Consider the following 24724-nt stretch of genomic DNA (forward strand, 5'->3'; position numbering starts at 1 on the left):
CTGGCAAAAGTTCAGAAGAGCAAGTTTGACCAAGAAACACAAAGCCCAGTTAAAAGGCCACTGTAGTGCCCTGGCAAGAGATTTTCAAAGTCAAAACCAGGGCAAAGGAGGTAAAACGTGAGTGCCTAGTGCCTTTTTTAAAGGAAACTATTCTTTCTACAATGGCTTGCATTTCTAAAATTCTATGACTTTATAATTCTTTCTCTACCAAAGCAGACTTGCATGTAAACTTAGTCATCCAATTTCCTTTCTCCCCATGAATTAATTGTGGTGTACATAACTACCAGTTACTGGGATGACAGCACCGAGATTAAAACTCCCACCCACTGGGATAATATTGTGATGTTCTCAAAGGAATACATTTCTTTTGTTCTTATATTAACTTATTACAATGCTATTAACTTACCATGTGTGTCTTTCAGGCCTGATTGGCCAACAGCAAAGCAACTTCTTGGTGACTCTAACTTTCTAAGAAGGGTCTTGGAATATGATAAGGAAAACATAAAGCCTCAGATATTGGCAAAGCTTCAAAAGTATATTAATAATCCCGATTTCGTACCTGAAAAAGTAGAGAAAGTGTCCAAAGCATGTAAATCCATGTGCATGTGGGTAAGAGCAATAGATTTGTACTCTCGAGTACTCAAGGAAGTCGAACCAAAGAGACAAAAACTCCGCGCTGCACAGGTATGTCGTTTGTATTGTGATATTTCATAGAATTAAAGGCCATGATCATCAATCATTCATGCTCTCTGCGTAATGCCACTGTGGTCCTACACAACACAGATAGCTCTTGAACATTAGCTTTTGTTTTAAACAATATCTGGCAAAGAATTTTTTTTTCAGAAATTATCTCCAAAATCAGCTCTCTTCCAGTATAAAAGGAAAATGAGGCCTTAGTATGTTTATCTGAAAAAAGAGGAATAGTCTACGATATTTTCAAGGAGCCTTTTAGTTCTAGCATCTGATGGTCAGTTTTTCTATTTTCCACTTGATGGTGTCATCTGAGGTTTTAGAACCAGTTTAATCCACACTCAAATGTGAGGTCTTTAGTCTTCCAAGAAAAACAAAGAAAGGTCATTTAGCGGAGCAGGTTTTAAGGAACTGTGGCTAAGAGAAAGGACCAGAAAACTTTTTCTATAGAAATCCAGATAGGGGCCGAGCCCGTGGCGCACTCGGGAGAGTGCGGCGCTGGGAGCGTGGTGACGCTCCCGCCGCGGGTTCGGATCCTATATAGGAATGGCCGGTGCACTCACTGGCTGAGTGCCGGTCACGAAAAAGACAAAAAAAAAAAAAAAAAAGAAATCCAGATAGTAAATATTTTAAGTATTGTGGGCTATATGGTCTCTGTTGCAAGTACTCAACCTTGTCATTGCAGTACAAAAGCAACCGCTGACAATATATAAACAAATAAGCATGGCTATGTTTCAATATAACTTTATTTATGGACACTGGAATTCAAATTTTATACATGTATCACCTGTTGCAAAAAATTATTTTCCTTTTAATTTTTTTCCAACCACTTAAAAATGTAAAAATAGTTCTTAGCTAGCAGACTGTACAAAAGGAAGCAGCAGGCTAGATTTGTCATGCAGGCCACAGTTTGAAGACCTTTGGTATACAGAACTGTTAGGAAAGATTCGTTTTCACTATTGCATGAATATTTAATTTGTTTCATTTAAAATTAATAAATAATCAGTTGTAGTAACTAATTCAACCCAAATGCTTGGTTCGCCTGTTTCTCTAGTCCTCTTATGATTGATCTTGTTGGGCTTTATTTTTGGTTTTGTTTTATTTTGTTTGCTTCTGCTCTTATATTTTACTCTATCTGATATTTATTTTAACTTGGTATATTATCTCAAAATCTTTTTGTACATTGAAAAGGAATGTAAGTCACTTTTTAAAATCTTTATTATAAATGAGCAAATTCAACCTTCTTTGGGGGCCTATTCTTAAGTATGAACTTGATTTTATTAGGCCGAACTTGATATTACTATGGCTACCCTGAGAGAAAAGCAAGCATTATTAAAACAAGTGGAAGATCAAATACGAGCCTTACAAGATAAATATGACAAAGGTGTGAATGAAAAAGAAAGTCTGGGTAAGTATCTCATAGAATTTACAGTGGTCAGGAAATGCCTGATTTTCAAAAGTGGGGAGAATTTTTAAGCAGTCATATCTCAACTTGAATAACATACCTGATCTTCTTAAAATTTTCTAGCGAAGACTATGGCCCTGACAAAAGCACGCCTAGTGCGTGCTGGGAAGCTGACTGCCGCGCTAGGAGACGAGCAGGTGCGATGGGAAGAAAGCATAGAGAAATTTGAGGAGGAGATAGCCAGCATCATCGGGAACGTGTTCATAGCAGCGGCTTGTGTGGCCTATTATGGGGCTTTCACGGCCCAGTACAGGCAATCGGTGAGTGAACCTGCTTTCCTAAGGAGTGGTCAGAGGCAGCTGAAACTGCAAGGTGGGTTCATTGTTCTGGCTCAGATGCGGGTGCTCCACATAGAGGTTCTCTGTGGTGGAAATTTATTTATACATTCCACAGCCCTCCACCTCACCCATCGGCCAGTGATCATCTACCCCTAGGCTTCCCTTAACACATTCTTCCCTTTCCTTCTGCCTTGGAAAGCTATCTGTCACTTACTACTAACACAGCACCAGAACCTGAGGGAAGGAAGAGGGACCGTGAGTCCCCTGCCCTCATGACCAGAGGTGGCATGTAAAGTCAGCCAGGAGGAAATGTTCTGAATTGGTGAGACTGGGCAGATTGAGGGCTGGACAAGGGAAAGGAGCAGTACGCGATGAATCTGTGTTTCCTCAGGCTTTTATCTTTATAAGAAATAAAACCTCTGGGTGGTTAGAGGGGAGGCGGGTGAGGAGATCTTGGTCAAAGAATACATAATTACAGCTAGAAGGAATGAATTTCAAGAAAACTATTATACAGAAAAGCAACTGTACTTAATGATGATATGTTGTAGCCTTGAAAAATGTAAAGAGAGTGGGTGTGATGTGCTACCGCCACAATAATACCCATGTGAGATAATGCATTTGTTAATTAGATAGATTTAACCATTCTACAGTGTATATATACCTCAAAATAACATTTCAAATGTGAAAAAAGCAATCAGTGTTACCCATCAATTAAAAATAAATATTTTTAAAAAGAAATAAAACCTCTCATTTATCAGAGAACAAAAGTTTCATCTACGTGCATTTTGCAGGAAACTAAATTATTTGGAAGGATTTTATAGACATTTTTATGAAATGTCTTTCTAAAAATGATTCACCCTCATCCTTGAATTATGAAACCTGATATAGGACTCATATAGACTCTACAGGAGCTCAGGGGTCATCTGGTGCCATGTTTCTCACTGGGGCCAATAGTGCCTTTCGGGGGCAGACAGTTCTCTGTTGTTTATGACTGTATCACTCATTGAAGGAGGTAAGACGCTAACATCCCTTTCCCTCATCTACCAATTACTAGGGTGGATGACATGTCCAAAGTCATAGCTAGTTAATGGTATGGTTCTAGCACCCAGGTCTCCCGATTCCTGGTCCACTTTTTGTGTCCTGTGCTGATGCTAGGATGCCTGTGGAGAGTGCGAGGGCTTAGCTCTTCGTGCCACTCGTTTACTCCTACCCACCACACTTTGGGTGTCCCCTCGTTTACTGACCGTTTCTGACTCTATACAAGTAAGCTTTCCTCCTTCTACAGCTTGTAGAGTGTTGGATCCAGTACTGTCAGTCTCTGGAGATCCCAATCGATCCTTCCTTCAGTCTCATTAACATTCTTGGAGATCCCTATGAAGTACGGCAATGGAACACTGACGGGCTGCCCCGTGACTTGACATCAACAGAAAATGGCATTTTGGTGACTCAAGGAAGACGGTGGCCTTTGATGATTGATCCTCAAGATCAGGTGTGTAACAAATGCTTGAGATAAAGAATGGCCTTTTAGCTCTGCTTAATATTGAGCTATTAAAATTTGTAATAGTGGACTTTTAACAAACTTGTAAGATTATGAAGGTTTAGACCTAGAAGAGAATTTAGAAATCTTCCAGTCCAAGTCCCTGATTTTGTGGATGTGGAAAGGAAGAGTTTAAGTGCTCTCCCTCTTTTATTTTGATTGGTTTTGTTTAGGGGATTGACCATTAGTTTTCTGTTTTCTATGGGGGCAGAAATTCACAGAAATTCATTCTTATATAGTCCTTGGTCCTAAAAGGTCTGAGATAAGCTGGCCAGTTAGATTACTTGGGAGAAGCATGGTGCTGTTAACACCTAAAAAGTCTGAGGAGTCAGAATGAAGTCAGGGTGTAATGGAATTTAGGGCAATCCTGCCTGGAATTTACAGAATCCCATTAGCTGATGCCGTAAGTCCACAGATCAGACTGCACTAATAAACAGGGTTTGGAAAAGGGAGCCATTGTGAAAGCAAGTGAGACAAACTTGTATACCACAAGTATGGGCTTTTTTCCTAGATGCCTCTTTTCTTCATTTGTTCCAAATTTGAACAAAGGAAAGAGTCCCAAACATCGGGCTTAAAAGGTGTCTTTCCTGAGGGGGAACGGAGATTTTTATCTTACTTTGTGTTTTTTTACATTTCAAATCTGTTTCTAGATTGAACAAAATTTCTAAACTTTATTGTAAAGCTTTCACTTTCTAGCTATTTATTATACTCTAAGGCAAATGCCCTGCTCCTTCTTTTCTTATACAGGCAAACCGTTGGATAAGGAACAAGGAAAGCAGAAGCAGTTTAAAGGTCATTAAGCTTACAGATAGTAATTTCCTACGAATACTTGAAAATTCCATCCGGCTTGGTCTACCTGTCTTACTGGAAGAGGTTTGCTTTTCACTTTCTTTTCTCATGTTGGTTCCCAACTTTCAGATCGTATCTAGAGTCCTATACAGTTCGTATCTGCGTCATGCTAATAACACCTGTCAACTCCATTTTCAAATTGGTCAAACCAGTTGCGTTGCTCCTTAAACAATATATTCTTATATGGGGAGAAATCTGTTGATTAAACCAATTCTTTCATGTTCAGAATTGTTTGGGTGTTAAGAGGGATGGGCTCTGTTTTCTGACACTGCTGATGCTCAGGCCTTATTGTGGCCCTTGATGGCTAGCCGCCCTGAAAATTCAAAGCAGTACTGCTGTCAGGGACTGTCTGCACATGCTAATGATGTGAAGTCAGTAAAACATTCCAGTGGGTATAAAAAATATTTTCTACCTGGGCATAAGGTCAGAATTAGGTTCAGTAATGACTGAGAAGAATAAACTTTTGTTTAAAAAAGAGGGAAAGGGGTTGTTTGTTGTGTCTAGGTGCTCCATTACCTCAGATACCACACCGAAAATGGATGTTTTTGAAATTGTTCGCTTAACCAACAAACATTATTTGAGAACCAATGGCCAACAATATAGATGTGGTGCCTGTCCTCAACAGCTTACAATCTAGATGGGGACAGACACAGTAAACAGAGAATGAGAGAGGGAAATGAGAGAGGGGAGAGGAAGAGAACTTGTGATAATGGCATTGAAGGAACAAGCAGGTGCTGAGAAAGCCAGTAAGGGGAGGGATAGGAACCTAACTTAGACGCATGGCTGGAGGGGTTAATATGCAAGCTGCGACCTGTGTGATGAGCTCAGCCATGTGAAGGGCAAAAACTGTGGGCACAAAAGAGATAGATTAATGATCGTGGTTTATTTCCTTAATTTACCATTCTATTTTTATAAGAGAAGAATGAGAGAGCAAAAGCACAGGCTATGAGCTGAATCTCAGTATAACCATGCCCAGAAGTGTCTCTGCTTCAGCAGAAAGACCAGAAACTCAGAAAAGACCCTTGGCCCAGGTCAGCTGAGCTGCAGCACTTGCATGGTGACCAGGAACAATAATTAATGTCTTAGCATTAGCTAACACACAGAAGGTTCTGTAATGGATCCTGGTCCCTCCCTCAAACCCTGAAGTCACAGGAGAGGGTGAAGTCTTCAGAAATTTTTGGCATTGTTATATTAGCCCCAGATTGAATTCTTGAACCCGGCGGTACTTCAGGACTCAAGAGGTCCTGAGGGACTTTCCTCTTTCATGGAAGTGGATGAAAGACTTGCTGTGATGTTCTGCCCCTGAATAGAAGAGGCTTTTCACTGTAGCAAAGTGCTCTTGGGAGTGGGGATGGGCCCTGACAAGGAACAGGACAGGAACAAGACACTCTGACTGGGCCTTCCCTGCTCCCTGGGACTTAGGTCATTAGCATGATACACCTAGCTGCTTTCTGCATTTGCTAAGGTGGTATTTTCAAATTTCATCTCTCTCCATTTGTGGGTGTGAAATCAATTTAGTCTATCTCAATCAGCATTTTTTAATAATAAAGGATAGAATTTAAAAACACAACATTGTATCAAGGATAAAGGTAAATTTTATCTCATAAACTTTTATTTTAAGAATTTATATGTGTGGGTGCCACATCACAACATGAAATAGATTTGTTACTATGGATTACAGTTAAATTTTGAAAGTCCCTTGGCCATGAGACCCTATTACATACATCCAGATGTAAAGCATGTTTCCGCTGGGATTTGTTGGCAATGTCTGCATGCCCAAGTTCAACAATCACATTTGCTTTGAGGGAAAAAAAAAACAACTGTCATGTAGAATAGGGGTCAACAAGCTTTTTCTGTAAAGAGTCAAATAGTAAATATTTTAGTTTCTGCAGGCCTCATACTGTTTCTGTGCATATTCTTTTTTGTTTTGTCTTGTTTGGGGGATTTTTTGTTTATTCGTTTTTACGATGCTTTAAAAAGGCAAAACCATTCTTAGCTCAAGAGTTATACAAAAAACAGGCAGTGGGGGGCCAGATTTGGCCTGCAGGCTGTTGTTTGCCTTAGAACAATTGTGAAAATGAAGAGGTCTTCATTTGTCACGGGCCCATTGGAAGGCCACCCTGCAGCGACTTCATACACCCAGCCTCTCTTTTCTTAGCTTATTTCTCCTGGGGATGAATAGTGCATAAGATTAGTCTAGATAGATGTCCTTCTGTTGCCTTCATATGCTCTTATTTCCTCAGACTATTGATAAAATAATCACTGGAAAATATGCACTGTGAGAGGCAGTGTGAGGACATTAATTAATATCTATAATATCACTGAAAAACTGCTTATTCAAAGCAAATTTTAAGACTAAGAAATTTTGAGAAGTTGACGCCATCCATTTTAATTGCTTGCTTTTTGTATTGTTTTTATTTTCTTTCTGTTTTTAAGCTCAAAGAAACCTTGGATCCTTCTCTAGAACCCATTCTTTTGAAACAAATCTTCATGAGAGGTGGACGACTACTCATTCGCCTTGGAGACTCAGACATTGACTACGACAAAAACTTTAGGTTCTATATGACGACCAAAATGCCAAATCCCCACTATCTGCCTGAGGTATGACTTGCTGGGTTTTTCTTGTCAGCCTCAAGGAGCTTAATTACATAGCCTCTGCCAGGACTCATGTCCCAAGTCCCATTTCAGAATTTAGAAAAGTGACCAGTGTGCCAACTTGCAATGTACGATTTCTCGCTTACTTAACTTCTGAGAGGGAGTGTTGCACACAAGACCCAACCCTAGCTCTGTGACCTTGGTAAATTATTCCACCTCCAGGATCCTCAAGTCAATCAACTTTAAAGTGGCAATAAGGCCTATTTCAAGAATTTGTAACGTGTAAAGTGTATAGCATTCAAACAGTCTTATATTTATTGATTTTTGCTATTTACTTACTCAAATAGTCAGATTATTATGATACTATAGCAAAAACTTTTATTAAAATGTTATGAGACAAAATATGTAAAGCTCTGTTATCAATAAGAACTTCTTTTTAACAAGGCCACTAAAACTCTGCTTCTAACCCTTCGCTGGCTCATCTTTCCTTAAACTGTCATGTAGGATTCTATAACTGTGGGGTTTGAGAAACAAGACTGTCACTCATACTGGCAGGAAAAATCATATTAGGATTTTGTAAGCCACATTACCCTGGGAGTGTGTGTGGGGCTGGGTGTGCGTGCAATTAGACCTGAGACGCACAGCCACCTGGGTAATAATGAGCCATGTTCTAATAAAGGAAGCACTTATGCTACTAATCTGCACTTAAGCAAGCATTTTTATGTACTCTGTGCTTCTTTTCCAGGTGTGCATTAAAGTTACTATCATCAATTTCACTGTAACCAAATCAGGTCTAGAGGATCAGTTATTAAGGTAAAAAAAAAAAGGGGGGGGTGCGGAGAGGAGGCCATGGGTTTCCTAATACTTTGTTTAGAAATATTGACAAAGAAAAACTTTTAATGTGTAAAAGTATCATACATGAATCCTCAACCAAAAAGATAGGAGTAAATGGCCAAGTTCTTTACCATTTCCATAGCTGCTCACAGCCACAGATCTTGCCCACAGTCTTCTCAAGGAGATCAGGGATATACCCTTAATTCCCACCCTTTGGGCTGGGCTGCCAGCCTATTCCCTTCACTAGCATTTCCAATCTTGGGCAAGTGAATGAAGTCAGTTGTTCTGTTGCTCCTAGAAACTCATTCCTCCATACTGTGAAAAAACAGCTACTCCAAATACATTTTTTTCCATTTCACTGGTCTCTAGATGTTTTTTTCTTAGTGTACTTAATTGTGCCTACAGTTGTCCCCTTCAAAAAAATAAATACCCGCCTTCAGTGTACTCTGTATGTGATTAGATCCTCATTTCCCAAAAATGGAGCTATGAATTATTAATATTAATCATCAGAATTAACCAAAAAGTTCAGGGGGCAAAATTTTAAAATTTTTACTAAAATAATAACATTGATATTGATTAAAAACTAATTATATACTTAATATATATTAAATCAACACATATATACATATTTATATGTATACATGAATATATATGTTTGTGTATATTCATTAACCCTAAAGGAAAATGTAATTTAGACCCATGTTCAAAAAAAAAATCCCTTATGTTCAAGTCAAGATCACCCTGACTTACCCCTGCTATCACTAATGAGCTTGAGTCTGATTTTCCTTGTTTCTTTTAGGAATTATTCTGCCAACTGCTAACTTGCTTAACTTCTGCTAGGTTAACTTCTTTCCAATTAAAGGGTATTTCACCACATTTTATGGTCATGTTCTAAGGACATGGCTGAACATTTTGCACACCAGTTTATTCCTATGATTAGTTAAGCTTAGCATGTGAGGCTGCAGGACAAGGAGTAGTACCCTGATGAGAACAGGGAGACACAGACTCATCATGGGGTCAAAATCTCCCTGCCCTTTCTCCCCAATCACTGGCACTGAACAGGAGGTTGACAGCCAGCAGCCCACGTGAGAATGAAGTTCGGTCTGCCTGTGTCCTGACAAGCTGGCACCTGCTTCACTTGTCCCCTGCTCTGCTGATCTCCTGGGCAGGCAGATACTCATTGAACTCAAGTGTTCATTGCAGTTTTCTCCAGGATCCTCACCATTTCAAACACCGCCATTCACCTCCCTGCCTCCTGGAGACTGCCAACAATTCTTCCATCCTTCTGGAGTAGGACAAGGCCCTTTTTCAGCTTCAAGGAATTCCATGAAGCCACCCAGACAGCCCACCCCCTCCTATGTCCTCTTCCACTTCCAGAAATTTCAAGTCATCCCCCAAAACTTTCTTAGCAATCCTTTTTAATTCCTAACTTGTCTAATTTGATTTATGCTTCTCTCAAGCTGTTTCCTAAGCTTATCTTTATCTTAAAAATTCTTTAAACCCCTCTTCTGAAAAACTTCTTTTAAACAATTGAATTTGAAGTTATGATTTCTCACAGTCTTCATATAGTAATTTTTAAGTTGTATGGATTCAGCATGTACATAAAATAAACACCAGGTTCTTATATGAGGCAGTACATTGCATACTAGCAGTAGTGGCTGTTCTGGAGCCAGCCCAGAGGTGGGTGCAAGCCCAGTTCTGCCTCTCACAGCTGAAGATGGAAATCACTGTGCCCACCTCATGGAAGCATTCAAAGGGTTAAAAGAGGTAATCCATGTAAAACTCTTAGCAGGGTGCCTGGCACTAAGCAATGCTTAATGAAGATGAGCTCCTGCACACAGAGGGCTGGGAGCAAACTTTGAAAGAGCAAGTGAAGGGAGACATAATTCCACATGTTTAGACAAGTGTGGACCTGGAGGTGAGGCCCCTTCTTTAGATGCAATTTAGTATCATTTCATGAAGGGTTGGGATTTTGGAATCTCCCATAGTGGTATGGAAAGAATATTCCAGGCACCATTTTCAGCTTGGTAGAAGCAAGCAATAGAGACAGAAACTGAATGAAAATGTTAAGGGAAACTGAAGGTTCCTGGTCACAGAACCAAGATGTTAAGGGAAACTGAGGAAAATGCAGGTTCCACTAACTCAATCCAGGTTCCTGGTGTCTCGAACAAAGAATTGGACAAAAATGCCAGAGGTGAAAAGCAAAGGACAGTTTTATTTAGCAAAGTGAGTTAGCAAAGCAAGAATACACTCCGGAGAGGATGGAGCAGGCTCAAGCAAGAGGGTGGCTCAAGAAGCCCAGGTGAAACACAAAGAACAGTTTTATTTAGCAAAGAGAGACTACACTCCAGAGAGGCTGGAGTGAGAGAGAATGGCTCAAGAGCCAAGAGCATTTTATTTAGCAAAGAGATAATCTACTCCAGAGAAGATCGAGTGGGTTCAAGCGAGAGAAAATGGCTCAAGAACACCAACAGGTACAATCCCGAGGGTTTAAGTCCTCTTAGCTGGATTCATGTTACTTGGTCATTGGTTGAGCCCTGAGTGTAGTCTCAGTTGATTGGCACCCTAGCTGGTGGGAGCTCATTGGTCCAACCAAATGGCACCCAGCGTGGGGGTGGAGTTCCCTGTCTGTCTTGGTCACCCACAGCTGTTTTTGCAATGTGCATAACTACATCCGGTTTTCCCACTTGCAAATAACCAGATTTCCTCTTCCCTCTCTTGTCCTTTTCTAACTTCCCACTACAATTAGTGAAATCAAGCATTAACCAGAAGGTATGGGAACTGCAGTCAGGTGCTGGTCTCTGAAATACAAGATAAAAACTCAGAACTGACATGCGGTTTAGTGAAAAAGCCACTGTGTAAACCCAGCAAAAGAGGGATGTTGTGCATTCGGATTTGGCTAGTAGCACTGATACTCAGCTAAATCGTATTCAGAATAAGAATAATTACAAACAGGAAAGAAAAATAGAAGCAACTTCAGGGCACTGACAAAGACATAATTAGGTATCCCAATTTGGGTTCTAGTGACGTGGTGCGACTTGAAAAACCTGAGTTGGAAGAACAAAGAATCAAGCTCATTGTGAGGATCAACACTGACAAAAACCAGCTGAAAACCATTGAAGAGAAAATCCTGAGAATGCTCTTTACATCTGAAGGAAATATTCTGGACAACGAAGAACTCATTGACACACTTCAGGATTCAAAGGCAAGTAAAATATTTTCAGTATTTATAGGAAGTGGATTACTTCAGAAGTTACCTTCAGCCTTTGAAGGTCCTGCAAGGGCTTTTAAAGCAAGAATGGGGCCACCCTGGGCTGCCAAGGGCATGCATAAGGGTGTGACTGGCTGTCAGGCCTCCTCACCAAACCAAAAGAGCGTAGGGAAACTATAGACAACTGCTCCTCTTGTCTGCATTTTTTAAATAAAGCATATAATGTAAAGAACTGGGAGAAGATATAAGTTGGAAGGAAAGAACGCACTTATAAATTCATGTTAATGTCACCTCCTCCAGGAAGCCTCCCTGGTATACCCAGCTGGAATTAATCTCTTCCTGCTTGGAACTTCTATAGCACCTTATCTGAATCTCTATGACAGCACTTGTCAATGTTTACCTTATGTCATAGTTATCCAATTACATGTTTTATCTCTTCTGTTAGGTTGCTAAATTCTGTGCAGTGGGAATCTGTGAATAGTTCATCTTGATATTCCTTCTCCAAGGGAATGGTGGTTGCAAGCAATCGGTACTCAATAAAAACCCACTGGTAGTAAGATGAAGTTTTACAATTAATGTGTAATCCTTCAGTAAATGATTTCTCAGATTCAAACTGTCATTTAAGAAGTTTATAGTAGAAATACAGCCTATAAAATGATTTACATCGGTTCATGAAAAACAGAAAATAACTTACTAAAAAGTCCCTTTGACTTTACTAGACAAGGAGCACATAAGGTTATGTTCTTGGCCTTTTGTCGACATCACGGTTTACTGCTTTATGTCCTACGGTCTCTTGAGTTCTCAGTATTGAAACGATAATAAACAAATAATTCCGGTCTCCCATTTCCTCCCTCTCTCTTTTTGCTTGTTTGTTCATCAGTCTCTCTATCCTCCTTTCATCCATTCTTTCTTGGGTTTTCAATTTCTGGCAGTTGATTGTTAACCCATTTTTTTTAAATCAAAGTTTTACATGCCAGCTGTTTAAAGAATGAAATATTTCTACAAGTCTTGTTATGAAAAACAGCATTCCCTGCCTTCTCCCCCCTCCCCCCACGCACTCACCCATGGCTCCCTTCAGAGAAGCAACTACTCTCATTTTACTTCTTAATTGTCATCTATACCTCTACACACACACACACACACACACACACACACACACACACACACACACACACACACTTCCCAACCCCAGCCTCACACTATAGTTATAACCTGATAAAGCTAAACATTTGACGTTTACATTGCCTGAGGGTGAAGATCTGGTTGCAAGAATTTTGGGGGCTGAAGAGGCAGGCTAAGGTCCCATCATCAGTGTGTACATATAGTCACCTCACTACTCTGTTTTCAGGGTGGTATGTGACCCTCAACTGTGCCTGGCTTTCTTCCATTGAAAAGCACTGTCTTTTATTTTCACCAGGGAGGAAACTCTATTTTTCTGCCAGGGTAGGGAAGGGACAGTCCCCTGGCCTGGGTGGTGTAAGGGAGATGGCCTGGGGGTCTTACAACCAATTCTGATTTTAAACCCTTCCCACTTCCAGCAGTGCTTGTTGCTACCAATAACTAAGCCTTTAAGGAGGATTCTACTTTATACACTGAGTGAGTTCTTGGCTTTCTCCTTTTGCAGTTTAGGAAACCATCTACCTGGGTCTGCTAAGTCATTACCACTCCTCTGTCTGCTTTCCAGCTCCCCAATTTTTTTTTTATATTTCCTCTTCCATTCTTCCCATCTTTGTGGGCTTTTACTGCTTTTTAAACCCCTTTGCTATAATTTTTTCATGATTGCAGTAGGGAGCAAAGGTAGCTGCATGTGGGCTGGCTTCCACCTTTAACTGTAAGCTTGTTTGTTTGCAAGGAGCTGCCTTGGAGACGTTCTTTTTACAGAGATCAAACTGATCCTTGGCTGCATTTCCTGACACTTCCTGCCTGTAGTTTATACTCCCCTTGACTCCCAGAATCCTTATTTAAAAATGTGTCTCATATCCCCTAAACACCGCTGAAGCCTCAAGTCTCTAGGGCATAATGTCTATAAGTAGTCACCAAACTCAACTGAGATGTATAGTGTTCTAATAGTCTCCTACAAAAAGAAGAAAATGGTCCACTCTCCTATCTGTTTAGCTCTGTATTATCAGGGCCTCATGCTCCCCAAGGAATAAGGAATTATTTTCTAGTGAGTCTCCATGACCCAACTTCTCCCATATCAACTTTCTTCTTCTACTCATGTGGAAAACTTTAGTTGAGTCCAGTACTGAGATTGGGGTTTCCTACTCAACCCTACTCTTTATTCACTTCTCATGTTCCTAAGGGATCATTACAGCCACTAGCTATGTGTAGCTGATGAGCACTTAGAATGGTGAGTCTGAATTAAGATGTGGTATTAGTGTAAATACCCATCAGATTTCAAAGATCTAACTCAAAAAAAATGTGATATATCTCAATAATTTTTATATTGATTATATGTTGACATATTTTGCTTATATCGGGTTTAACACAACATGTTAAAATTGATTTCCATTGCTTCTTTTTATCTTTAATAAATTTAGAAAATTTAGCCTTATGTATGTGCCTCACATTATATTTCTATTGGGAAACACTGGTCTAAACAGAAACTTGATAGTCCCCTTTAGCTCCCTTTGATTCAGCAAATACTGAGCAACCAGTCATAGTGATTTTTCATGGTCCCTGACCTAGACACTTAGGCTTCCTAGAGACAAAGGATCTCCCAAGCTAGGAATATCCACAGGCAAAAAGCAGTGAGAGAAGGAGGAAGAGGCAGGGACAGACAACAATGGAAATAGAGAGACAGAGAGACCGAGAGACGCAGAGAAGTGAGTGGTGGAAAACCCATTGGCCAAAAGACTCCCCAGACCCACAAACCCAAAATACAGAAAACCAAAGAACATCAAAAGACCTTGAAAACATCTCCAACTCACTTGGGATTATAACCCTTCACAAAGAGTAGCTTCTATCTCCAGGCTTCCATGTCTACACCTGGAGATGCTAGGTAAAGAATAAGAATATTAGTCATCCCTGTTACTCCAGGGTAGGATGTGGTACCACTTCCTTCCAGCCTCTCTCTACCCTCTTCTTTTGGGCATTTTCCTGGGTGTCCCTTCTCCTTTCGTGCCTTCTTCCATTATGTGTACCCTGGACTGCTCACGAGGAGATTAGGGAAAATTAGGAGTACTGTGTTAGCGTTTCTCTTTCAGAGGTAGCTCAGATAGGAGTCTCAGCGAAGTACTGCTCCAGTTTTTTCAGAGCTACTTGTATTGCCTAGTTCCGTCTGCCGACTACTAACTCTGGAAGGAAAGGAGGTCACTCAGTCAGAAGAAGGTCACTGAGTCCTGAGACTCCGTCAATCCACCTGACCCCTAATTAAACCACTAAATCATTTCCTTCTTATTTTTTTCCTAGAACTAACTGCATACACATCCCTAAGAACTTGTTGTTGTACGTTTATTCAGATCACTTCTGGTGCCATTAAAATCAGGCTGAAAGAAGCAGAGTCCACAGAGCAGATGATCGATGTTGCTCGTGAGAAGTACCGTCCAGTAGCCACTCGAGGATCCGTCATGTACTTTGTCATTGCAAGCCTTTCAGAAATAGATCCGATGTATCAGTACTCATTAAAGTATTTTAAACAGGTAAGTATGTTGGTGGTGGTGGTGAAATTCATCTCTTTGGCTTCCTTCACGCTCAGTGGAGTTACTTCTTGCCTCAGATAAGTCATGAGTCTAGTTAACGGGTAAAATCCTGCAGGAGTTTGGGTCCTGCACATGGCTCAAGAGTGGCCCAGTCCACTGTGCCCACCATGCGCACGGAGCCCGCTGTAGAGGAAGAGAAGCGAGCTGCTTTGCACCGTTCATGTTTTCTGGGCTTCCCCACCTAACTAGCTTGCTTGTTTTCCTTCTTAGCTGTCTTTCTTTAAGAGTCATGGCTCTGTGCTATTTCTTTACTCCTTCTCTGCAGTAACCAGCTTCCTTTCTCTCCACTGTTATTGTTTTCTGTGCTGTAGCTCAAGCCTGTAACAGCATGGACCTTAACCAAACTGGTTTCTGTATCCTTTTGTTTCCAGAACTTTTTAGACGACAGTCCCCACTTCTCCCACCCCTGGCTTTGATTTAGAGGCATCTCTTTCCTGTATTCCTTCCCTGCTTTCACCATGACTGTGGGACTTTCCTGTTTTATTCCAGTCTCCCTACTTTCTCTCAGATGCACAATTGAATTTTATCTAATCTCTCAGGAATGAGATGTTTTCACCCCTCAGCCTCTTTGTAGCAGCATTCCATTAGCTCCCAAAAGCAAATTCACTGTCACAAAGCTAAGCAACGTCGGCTTTGCTGAAAACTTCCAGGGAGACAGAGAGTTTGCATCCCTCCTTTCAGAGCAGAACTTAGTAAGCATTGCTCCTGAGTGACTCCCTGGTGCCAGTGGCCTCTTATCAGGACCGCCCCACCCCAACCATGACCTCACTGGCTCAGTCTCTCCACCTACCAGCTCCTACCCCCCTGTATTAGTCCATTTTGTGTTGCTATAACAGAATACCTGAGACTGGGTAATTTATAAAGAAAAATGACATTTATTGCTTACAGTTTCTGAGGCTGGGAAGTCCAAAGTCCATCTGGTGGTAGCAACAGTGACCCAGGGGTATCACGTGGCAAGACGGTGGAAGCAGAGAAAGCAGAGAGAGAAAGACAGATTCTCCTTTTAAAGTCTTCAGAACCATACCCCGACCACCATTTTTAATCTATTCACTACTTCATGGTCCTACAATCCACTCACCTCTTCAAGGCCCCACCTTTCAATGACCATAATAGGATTTCCCACCCTCTTAACAGTCACAGTGGGAGCTAAGTTTCTAATACATAAAACTTAGGGGACACAATTCAAGCTTCAGGGAGTTTGGGGGGGACATAATTCAATCCACTACATTCCACCCCTGGCCCCCCAAAACTCATGTCCTTTTCACATGCAAATACATTCATTTCATCCCCAAAGTCTTAACTTCTTTCAACTCAAGGGTCCAAAGTTTAAAGTCCTATCTGTGAATTAAATACAAGTTATTTACTTCCAAGATACAATGGTGGGACAAACATAGGGTACATATTCCCATTCCAAGAGGGAGATATAGACCAAAAGAAATGGGTCACAGGTCCCAAACAAGTCTGAAACCTAGCAGGACATGGATTAAATCTCAAAGCTGGCAAATCTTGTAACTTGATTCCATGTTCAATGTCCTCTGCACACTGTTCTGAGGGTTGGGTCCCCAAGTCCTCAGGCAGTTCTGTTCCTATGGCTTTCCTGGTTGCAGGCCACACTTCAGTCCTCCCAGGCTGGTGTTCCACTCTGGTAGCTCCACAGGTCTGGGGTCTCCATGGTGGCCCCCCCTCTCATGGCTCAACTAGGCATGGTGCTGTTGGTGTTTCTCTGCTGCAACTCTGAGCCCATATTTCTGCTTAGCATTGCACTAGCACAGGCTGTCTGTGGTGACTCCGCCCCTGTGACAGATCTCTTCCTTGGCCCCCAGAATTTTCCATACATCCTGTGAAATCAGGGTGGAGGCTCCCAAGCCTTCCCAGCTCTAGCATTCTGTGAGCCTAAAGACTTAATACCACATGAACACCACCAAGGCTTCTGGCTTGTATCTTCCAAACCTGCTGCTCCAGCCACACCTGGGACCAATTTAGCCATGGAACAGCCAAAGCAGCTGGGGTGCTGGTGCTGGAAGCAGCTTCTTGAGGTGGCCTTGGGCAGCAAGCCCATGGAGGGTGCCTTGGGCCTGTTCCCCAAGGCCATTTTGTCTCCCTAGGTCTTCAGGCCTATAATGGAAGGGTTGGCCCCAGAGTCTTCTGCAATGCCTTCAGGGCCTTTTTCTCATTCTCTTGATAATCCCTTTCCTTTGCACTAATCTTAGTACCATTGAATTTTTCTTCTGAAAATGCTCTCTGCTTCTCTACCACATGGCCAGGCTGCAAATTTTCCAAATCCTTACTCTCTGCTTCCCTTTTAAATTCTGGCTTTATGTCATGCCTTTGCCTCCATAACTCAGCATAGGCTATTACAAGTAGCCATGCAGCTTCCTTAATGTTTTGTTGCTTAGCAATTTCTTCTGCCAAGTACTCTGGTTCACAACTCCTAAATTCCAATTTCCACAAAGTCCTAAGGCATGGACCAAATGCAGCCTAATTCCTTGTCAGTTCACAGCAAGGGTGATCTTTGCCACAGTTTGCAATAAATTCCTTCTTATTTCTATCTGAGACCTCCTTAGAGTGGTCTTTACAATCCATATTTCTATCAGCATTCTGCTCACCACCACATAACCAGTCTCTAAGACATTCCAAGCTTTTCATCATCTCTTTATCTTCTTCTGAGTACTCCAAACTCCTCTAACCTTTGCCTAACAGCCAGTTCCAAAGACACTTCCACATTTGCAAGTATTTTATAAGCAACACCCCACTTCTGGTACCAATTTTCTGTATTAGTCCATTTTGTGTTGCTATAACAGAATACCTGAGACTGGGTGATTTATAAAGAAAAATGACATTTATTGCTTACAGTTTCTGAGGCTAGGAAGTCCAAAGTCCATCTGGTGGTGGCAACAGTGACTCAGGGGTCTCACATTGCAAGATGGTGGAAGCAGAGAAAGCAGAGAGAGAGAGAAGGACTCTCCTCTTCTTTTTAAGCCCTCAGAACCACACCCCTGACCACCATCTTAATCCATTCACTACTGCATGGTCCTACAATCCAATCACCTCTTCAAGGCTCCACCTTTCAATTACCGTAATAGGATTTCCCACCCTCTTAACAGTCACAGTGGGAGCTAAGTTTCTAATACATAAAACTTAGGGGACACAATTCAAGCTTCAGGGAGTTGGGGGGGGACATAATTCAATCCACTGCGCTCCCCTTGATGGTATTTTCTGTGCAGTTTAACTTATTCTCACTTTTCTAATCATCCCTGCTTCTCCCCATGACACAACTCTACCAGCAAAGGCCTCTCCATATGCGCCACTCATGGAAGAAAACAGTGGAGTGCTGTAAATATGTCCTCTTTCTCTGTGACACACCTTTATTTCCTGCTGTGTGCCCCTGTACAGTCATTCTGGTTCTCATACCTGGAGGCCAGGCCAGCCTAGCCTAGTGATTTCAAAACACTGTTTCACAGACCTGGGGTCCTAAGTGGATTTTCACAGATATTGCCCATTGTGTTAGTATGTTTCTGTTGCTTTTAACAAAATACCAGGAACTAGGTAATTTGCAAGAAAATGAAATTTATTGCTTACAGTTTCAGAGGCTGGGAAGTCAAAAATCCAGGGAACACATCTGGTGAAGGCCTTATTGGTGGTGACAGTGACATAGGGGTCTCACATGGCAGAATGGAAGACCAGAGAGAGAGAGTTTCTCATGTGCTCTTCTTTTAAGCCCCCAGAACCACACCCAGGACCACCATTAACAATTCACTAGGGCAGGGTCCTCACAATCTAATCACCTCTTCAAGGCCCCACCCTTTAACTACTATAATAGGATTTCCCACCAGCTTAACACCATCACATTGGGGACCAAGCCTCCAACACATTAAACTTTGGGGGGCCACAATTCAATCCACTGTACCCATTAAATACAGTTCAGGCTCCATAGCCACATTGAGTCTGTCCCTGTCTGGAATTCAAAGCCACATTGAGTCTGTCCCTGTTCTATTTCTCCAGACATATTTCTCACTGCTCCTCTGAAACAGCCAAATGAATTCATTTACATTCCCTAGACTCACTGGGTGCTTTTGCGCTTATGACCCTCCTTCCCAGCCCAAATGTCACCTTCTCCAGCAAAGCCTGCTGCAGGGACAGCAGACTACTAGAGGCTTTAGGTGCTGGACATCCAAAATACCTCAGTCATATGGCTGGGCTGTCAACCCCGGTGCCTACAGTGGCCTCTCCATGTAGTGTGGGATTCTCACTACAGGGTAGCTAGGTTCCCAGAAGGCATCTCTCCAAAACAAACATTCAAAGAAACCCAGGCGGAAGCTTCAAGGCTTCTTCTTCCCTAGCCTTGAATGTCATGCAACATCACTTCTGCTGCAGTCTCTGGGTCAATCAAGTCACTAAGGATAGGCCAGATTGGAGAGGAGGGGATTTGGACTCTGCCTCTCAATAGGAGGAGTAGCAAATGGTTTCACAGTCTTTTGTCCATGCATTTGATATTCCTCATATGGTATTTACCCCACATGGCCTTGGATGACAGTCTTCTCCTTCCTGCTGCAGTCTGAGCTCCCAGGAGGAAGGAATGAAAACTCACCCATCCCTGTATCCCAATGGTGCTTAGTATCTCATAGCACTTCCTGAGTGTTTTATGAATGAAGAGTCTGTTTCCATCCCCCTGAAACATTCAAAAAATTCTTACTGAAATTGAAATATCCAAACAATGCTCATGGCACTAGAGCAAGCTTGGTTTTTCCTCTAGAGATCATATTTAGTACACTTGAAATGGTTGGGGTCCAGCAGCAACTGTAGCTGCAGGAGAGAATGGAAATGAAGAATTGAGAGAAATGAGAGTCATGTTGTTTAGATGTGCCTGGGCTCTCTTTCAACAACATGGGCATTCGCTTTAGCAGCCTGTAAGAGCCATCTGTGCTGGGGTCAGACCTCAATTCCTGGAGGCAGTGGTTTGTGTGCTCACGTCTCTGCTCTCTTCCTTCAGTTGGCAGGTATTAAGCCAAGCAAAGTAAGGATTAGTAAATCCTTTAATACCACCTCAACGACTCTGATAACACTTTTCTTACCCTGGGTGTTTTGGAATTTGTGCTTTTCAAGATCTTAAAATCTCCTTCAAAAAATGAAAGTGAAGATGCTCTAAAAATATCTTGGAATAAGAGAAAAATGATAATAGTATGAGTCATCAAAGCCCTGGAGTTTCACAGTTTAGAAGGGAAACCAGAAACCCAAAACATATTTGTAGGTGACAGCCCTGGCCAGAGAATCCTCTCCCAAACCCCCTCATAATTTCATTTCACACTAAAATGCTTCAGGGCATTTTGAGATTCACCATGTTTTGTTTTGGCACCAAATTTATCACATCCTCACTGGCCTTTAATATCTCTGCTTCTTGTCAAGTTGTTAAAGAAAGCTCAATCCTCTTTTCTTCTGAAAGTGTTAAAACAAAAATTCTATTACCCTTTGTCAACCAACTTTGAGGAGAATTAACAAGGACTTGCCCAATTCGCTACAATAGTTACCTGTGTCCTCTAAGCCCTTTCATTTTCAGGAATGAAGACCTGTCTTTTGGTGAGGAGATGACAGGCTATTTTCCATTTGTGCTCCATCCTGTTAGCAGAAGGGGTGGGTAAAAGAAAGGCCTGCACAACTGCAGCACAGTGTGTTTATGGAGGAGTGGAGTACACTTCTTAGTCCTGTTCCACCTTGGTCCTCAGTGGGCTTCCAGCTTCCAGTCTGTTTTGATCTTTCTAATCTCCCTAGGAGCAATGTACCCTGATCCCAGGGATTGGGCAGGCACTACCTCGTCTCAGGCTGTGGGACTTGAGACTGCAGCCACGTGCCCCTCTAGACCCTGGAGGACTTCCTCCACAGTCTCTGCTGAAAGATCTCCTTGCCCCATGACTTCCAGGCAGACCCACAGTCCAGGCCCTGCTCAGCTTCCTCACAAGACTTAGGCTCTGCCTTCCACGCTACCTAGAAGTTGCAGAAAATGGATAGGGCTGCCTCTAGCCTTCTCATGGCTGCTCCCTCAATGCCACTATCTCTACTGCCTTCCCAGTGTCCTTGTAGTGCGGGGCACCTTTGGAGTAGGGGGCCTGCTCTCAAACTTTCTGGCTAGGAAACAGAGTGGAACTCTCCTTTAAATCAATTTCTCTTAAATTTCAAGGAAAATTCTAGCACACTCTATCCGCACCATACGAATTCTCTTGAGGAAGTGCTAAGAAGAGCACATGGCCTGACCTGCTTTTACATCTCTCACCCCAAAATGAAGGGCTTACCAAATCTAAGTTGAGGATGTGCAAAAACTGTTCCTGCCAGCTCACCTCCATTTTCCACAATTTTATGTCTCGTATCAAGATGCTGTCTTTCAAATATGTCAAGAGTTTGGCATTAGGCTGGCCAGTTGGCTTAGTTGGTTAGAGCACAGTGTTATATAACACCAAAGTGAAAGGGTTGAGATCACCTTACTGGACAGCCACACAAAAAAAAAAAGAAAAAAAAAGAGTTTGGCATTGGCATTGGTCCATTTCTGAAAAATGAAAAATGCGAGAGAAAGGGGAGTGCAGAAAATAAATATCATATACCAATTTGGGACAAATTCTAGACTTTTTCATAGTACAGTAATTGCCTACCTCCTGTGCTGCCATTTACTCACTTAATGTGAGGAGAGGGGAGGGAAGGAACAGGGATTATGTTTCTCCACAGAAAATGAATTAAATTGGAGACATTGATAGAGCTCTCTTTCACACAGTTGTTCAACACAACAATTGAAACTTCTGTAAAGACAGAAAATCTACAACAGCGCCTGGAAATACTACTGGAGCAAACTCTCCTAACTGCTTATATCAATGTTTCAAGAGGACTTTTTGAACAACACAAACTGATCTACAGCTTTATGCTCTGTGTTGAGATCATGCGTCAGCAAGAAATCCTAACAGAGGCTGAATGGAATTTCTTTCTCCGAGGTTCTGCAGGATTAGAAAAGGTACCTGTTCCACAGTTAGATGGTGACTGTTATTCTAGATAGAGCCCACAAGCCCCTCCCAGTGCTACATGGTGACTCGTGGCCAAAGGTTATACAATTGGCTGTGTGGTCCGGTGCAAAGGGAGCTGGAGACCATGAGGTCCTGATTATAGCTCTGCCTCCGAGCAGCTATGTAATGTTGGTAACATTTAACCTGTTTATGTAGCGATGCCCTCACCTGTAGAAAAGGGATGTTGGGAGTAACCAATGAGCTAGTTAGATGTGAGCATGTTTTGCAAAATTGACCATCTTACAAATATGAAGAGTTAACATCCAGTAAAAGTTGTAATTCACAGGATTGGTAATACTGTTTATGAAATCATGAGCTTCTCTTGCCTGTAGGTATTTCTCATTATAAAGCATGGGATGTAATGTAATAACCTGTCAGTTTCTGTAGAATTGTAATATGAGTTCTGCTGCAGTTTCGTCCTTCGTGTTCATCCTTTTGTCATACGTGCTTCAGCCCCTTAGACTGGCCTAACTCGCCCATGTACTACAAACTTAGTGGCCCACAGAGGTGAGCCCCCAAGCCTGGCCTGCAATTTCATCTCAGCTCCACTCTAAACCAGTGGCTCTGTCCTGCCAATCTCAAGTCTTGCCCTTGGCCCCTACAGACCTGACATCTGCATCTGTCTGCCAGTATTGAGCTTCAGTGTATCAATGTGTTGGGCATGATTCTTTCATTTGACTCTCAGCATCCCATGCTCCCAGGACAAGCCCAGTTAAGACCTCTCCACCAGATGCTCCTTCCTCCCTGACCCCCACCCAGCTTGCATGCACACATATTCTACTAATCCTCTCTTAATGCATCTTCTCATAATCACAGTTCATACTTACAGAGGGCTTGCTATATGTTTTATGTATGAACGTCCTTCAAAAAGTTTCTGGAAAAATAGAATTGAAAGATAAAGGTCTATAATCAATTATGTTTCAATTCAAAAAATAAATTTAAAAATGAAAAAAAGAAAGAAAGATGAAGATCAAGTGTTTGGATTCCCATACTGGCCATCTGCCAAAAAAAAAAAAAGAAAGAAAGATGGTACAAGTATTTCCATAAACTTTTTGAAGTACCCTTGTATATCAACTATTTTATTCCTCTAACTATTCTTCTTTGGTAAGTTACTAATTATATCTCTAGTCTACAGATAAGATAATTAGACACAGAAGTAACTCATCTTGATCCCATGCTTAAGAGGGTTGACAACCAGGATTTGAACCCTCACAGCCCATCTGTAAAGCTTGCCCTCTTAACCAGTTCATGCCACTGCTGTCTAGTAGTCAGTCACTCAGCCGGGCCCTTCCTTCCTCACGGCAGCCTTGTGAACAGCCTTGATTATGGTTTTCTCAGGTAGAGACTCAGAGAGATTAGAGAACTTTCCAGAATCACACTCATGCATAACAGAGTCTGATTCAAACCGTGTCTAAGCTTCCAAAGCCCATGTCCATTCCAGTACCACCTGCTTCTTCTCATGAGCAGCAGATTTTGAAGAGAAGTTTAAAATATATTGGTATTTAAACCATCAAATCTGAAACTTAAAATTACCTGGAAATCATCTTCAGAAATTCTAAAAAGAATTTTTAATTAAAATTTCTTTTCCTCATGAGGAAACTTGAATAATTCTTAACTGGTTTTTTTTTTTTTTTTGTAGAAATGTGTTTGGGGATGTATTTTGTATAATTGCTTTATTTAGTTACATATTTCAACACTAAGTGCTATCATAAGTGCTACATTGCTTTTTGGTACATTATGGGCTAAATTAGATTTTCTGAACTGACCTAGGAAATCACCTTCCATGCATAAAACCTTTTCTATGGAAAAATATGTACTGAGTTCCAGATACCAAAGACAAGACTGTGTAATTCAGGGAGATGGTGTAATGAATGGGCCCTGGGAAGGATGTAGAAAGAATAAGGATGAGTGTCCAGGATGAGAAGAGAACAGAGAAGGAGAAGAAGGCAGGTAGGGGGGTTTGCTAGGAGGCCACAACTGGAGATGGGTTGGTATGAGCAGAAGTAGATGCTTCCAGGATGGAACCAAAGCAGTTAGAGTTCAGGGACACAGAGAAAACAATTGAAATCAACCCATAATGCATCGGGCATCTGCAGGTTTCTATCATGCGTGGACTAGGTAAATGGATTTCTACAAATTGAGGTCTGCAAGCTATTCTCATTGGCTATATCCAGTCTATACAATTAATGTTTTTAAATGGCGATTTTTTAAGCCTTTTCTCTGAATGCTAATAATCCAAAATATGATACTCATAAAGAGTAATATCACACCCAGAAAACTTTCTATGAAATCTATTTCCTGGAAAATTTATTAAAGTTTGCACAGAAATCAGTGATTTATTTTGCAATTTGTTTTAGTCTGTTTTGTGTTGCTATAACAGAAATACCTGAGACTGGGTAATTTATAAAGAAGAGAGGTTTATTTGGCTTATGATTCTGGGACAGCTGCATCTGGCATGGGCCTCAGACTGCTTCTACTCATGGCAGAAAGTGGCAGGCAGCCGGTGGGTACAAGCAGATCACAT

The 24724-nt window shown here is 41.6% G+C and overlaps 1 protein-coding gene across 1 annotated transcript in view; it reads left to right on the forward strand.

Moving 5' to 3' along the window:
• DNAH6 (dynein axonemal heavy chain 6) overlaps positions 1 to 24724 on the forward strand; it is a 305977-nt gene that overhangs the window by 209997 nt on the left and 71256 nt on the right. The window contains exons 51-60 of the mRNA XM_063078669.1: positions 423 to 684; positions 1975 to 2098; positions 2219 to 2415; positions 3719 to 3922; positions 4718 to 4843; positions 7256 to 7420; positions 8160 to 8227; positions 11273 to 11453; positions 14921 to 15100; positions 21918 to 22151. Of these exons, the coding sequence (XP_062934739.1) occupies positions 423 to 684; positions 1975 to 2098; positions 2219 to 2415; positions 3719 to 3922; positions 4718 to 4843; positions 7256 to 7420; positions 8160 to 8227; positions 11273 to 11453; positions 14921 to 15100; positions 21918 to 22151 (1741 nt within the window). The remainder of the gene's footprint in view (positions 1 to 422; positions 685 to 1974; positions 2099 to 2218; positions 2416 to 3718; positions 3923 to 4717; positions 4844 to 7255; positions 7421 to 8159; positions 8228 to 11272; positions 11454 to 14920; positions 15101 to 21917; positions 22152 to 24724) is intronic.

Source organism: Cynocephalus volans, chromosome 14 (assembly GCF_027409185.1).
Source record: "Cynocephalus volans isolate mCynVol1 chromosome 14, mCynVol1.pri, whole genome shotgun sequence".
NCBI lineage: Eukaryota > Metazoa > Chordata > Mammalia > Dermoptera > Cynocephalidae > Cynocephalus > Cynocephalus volans.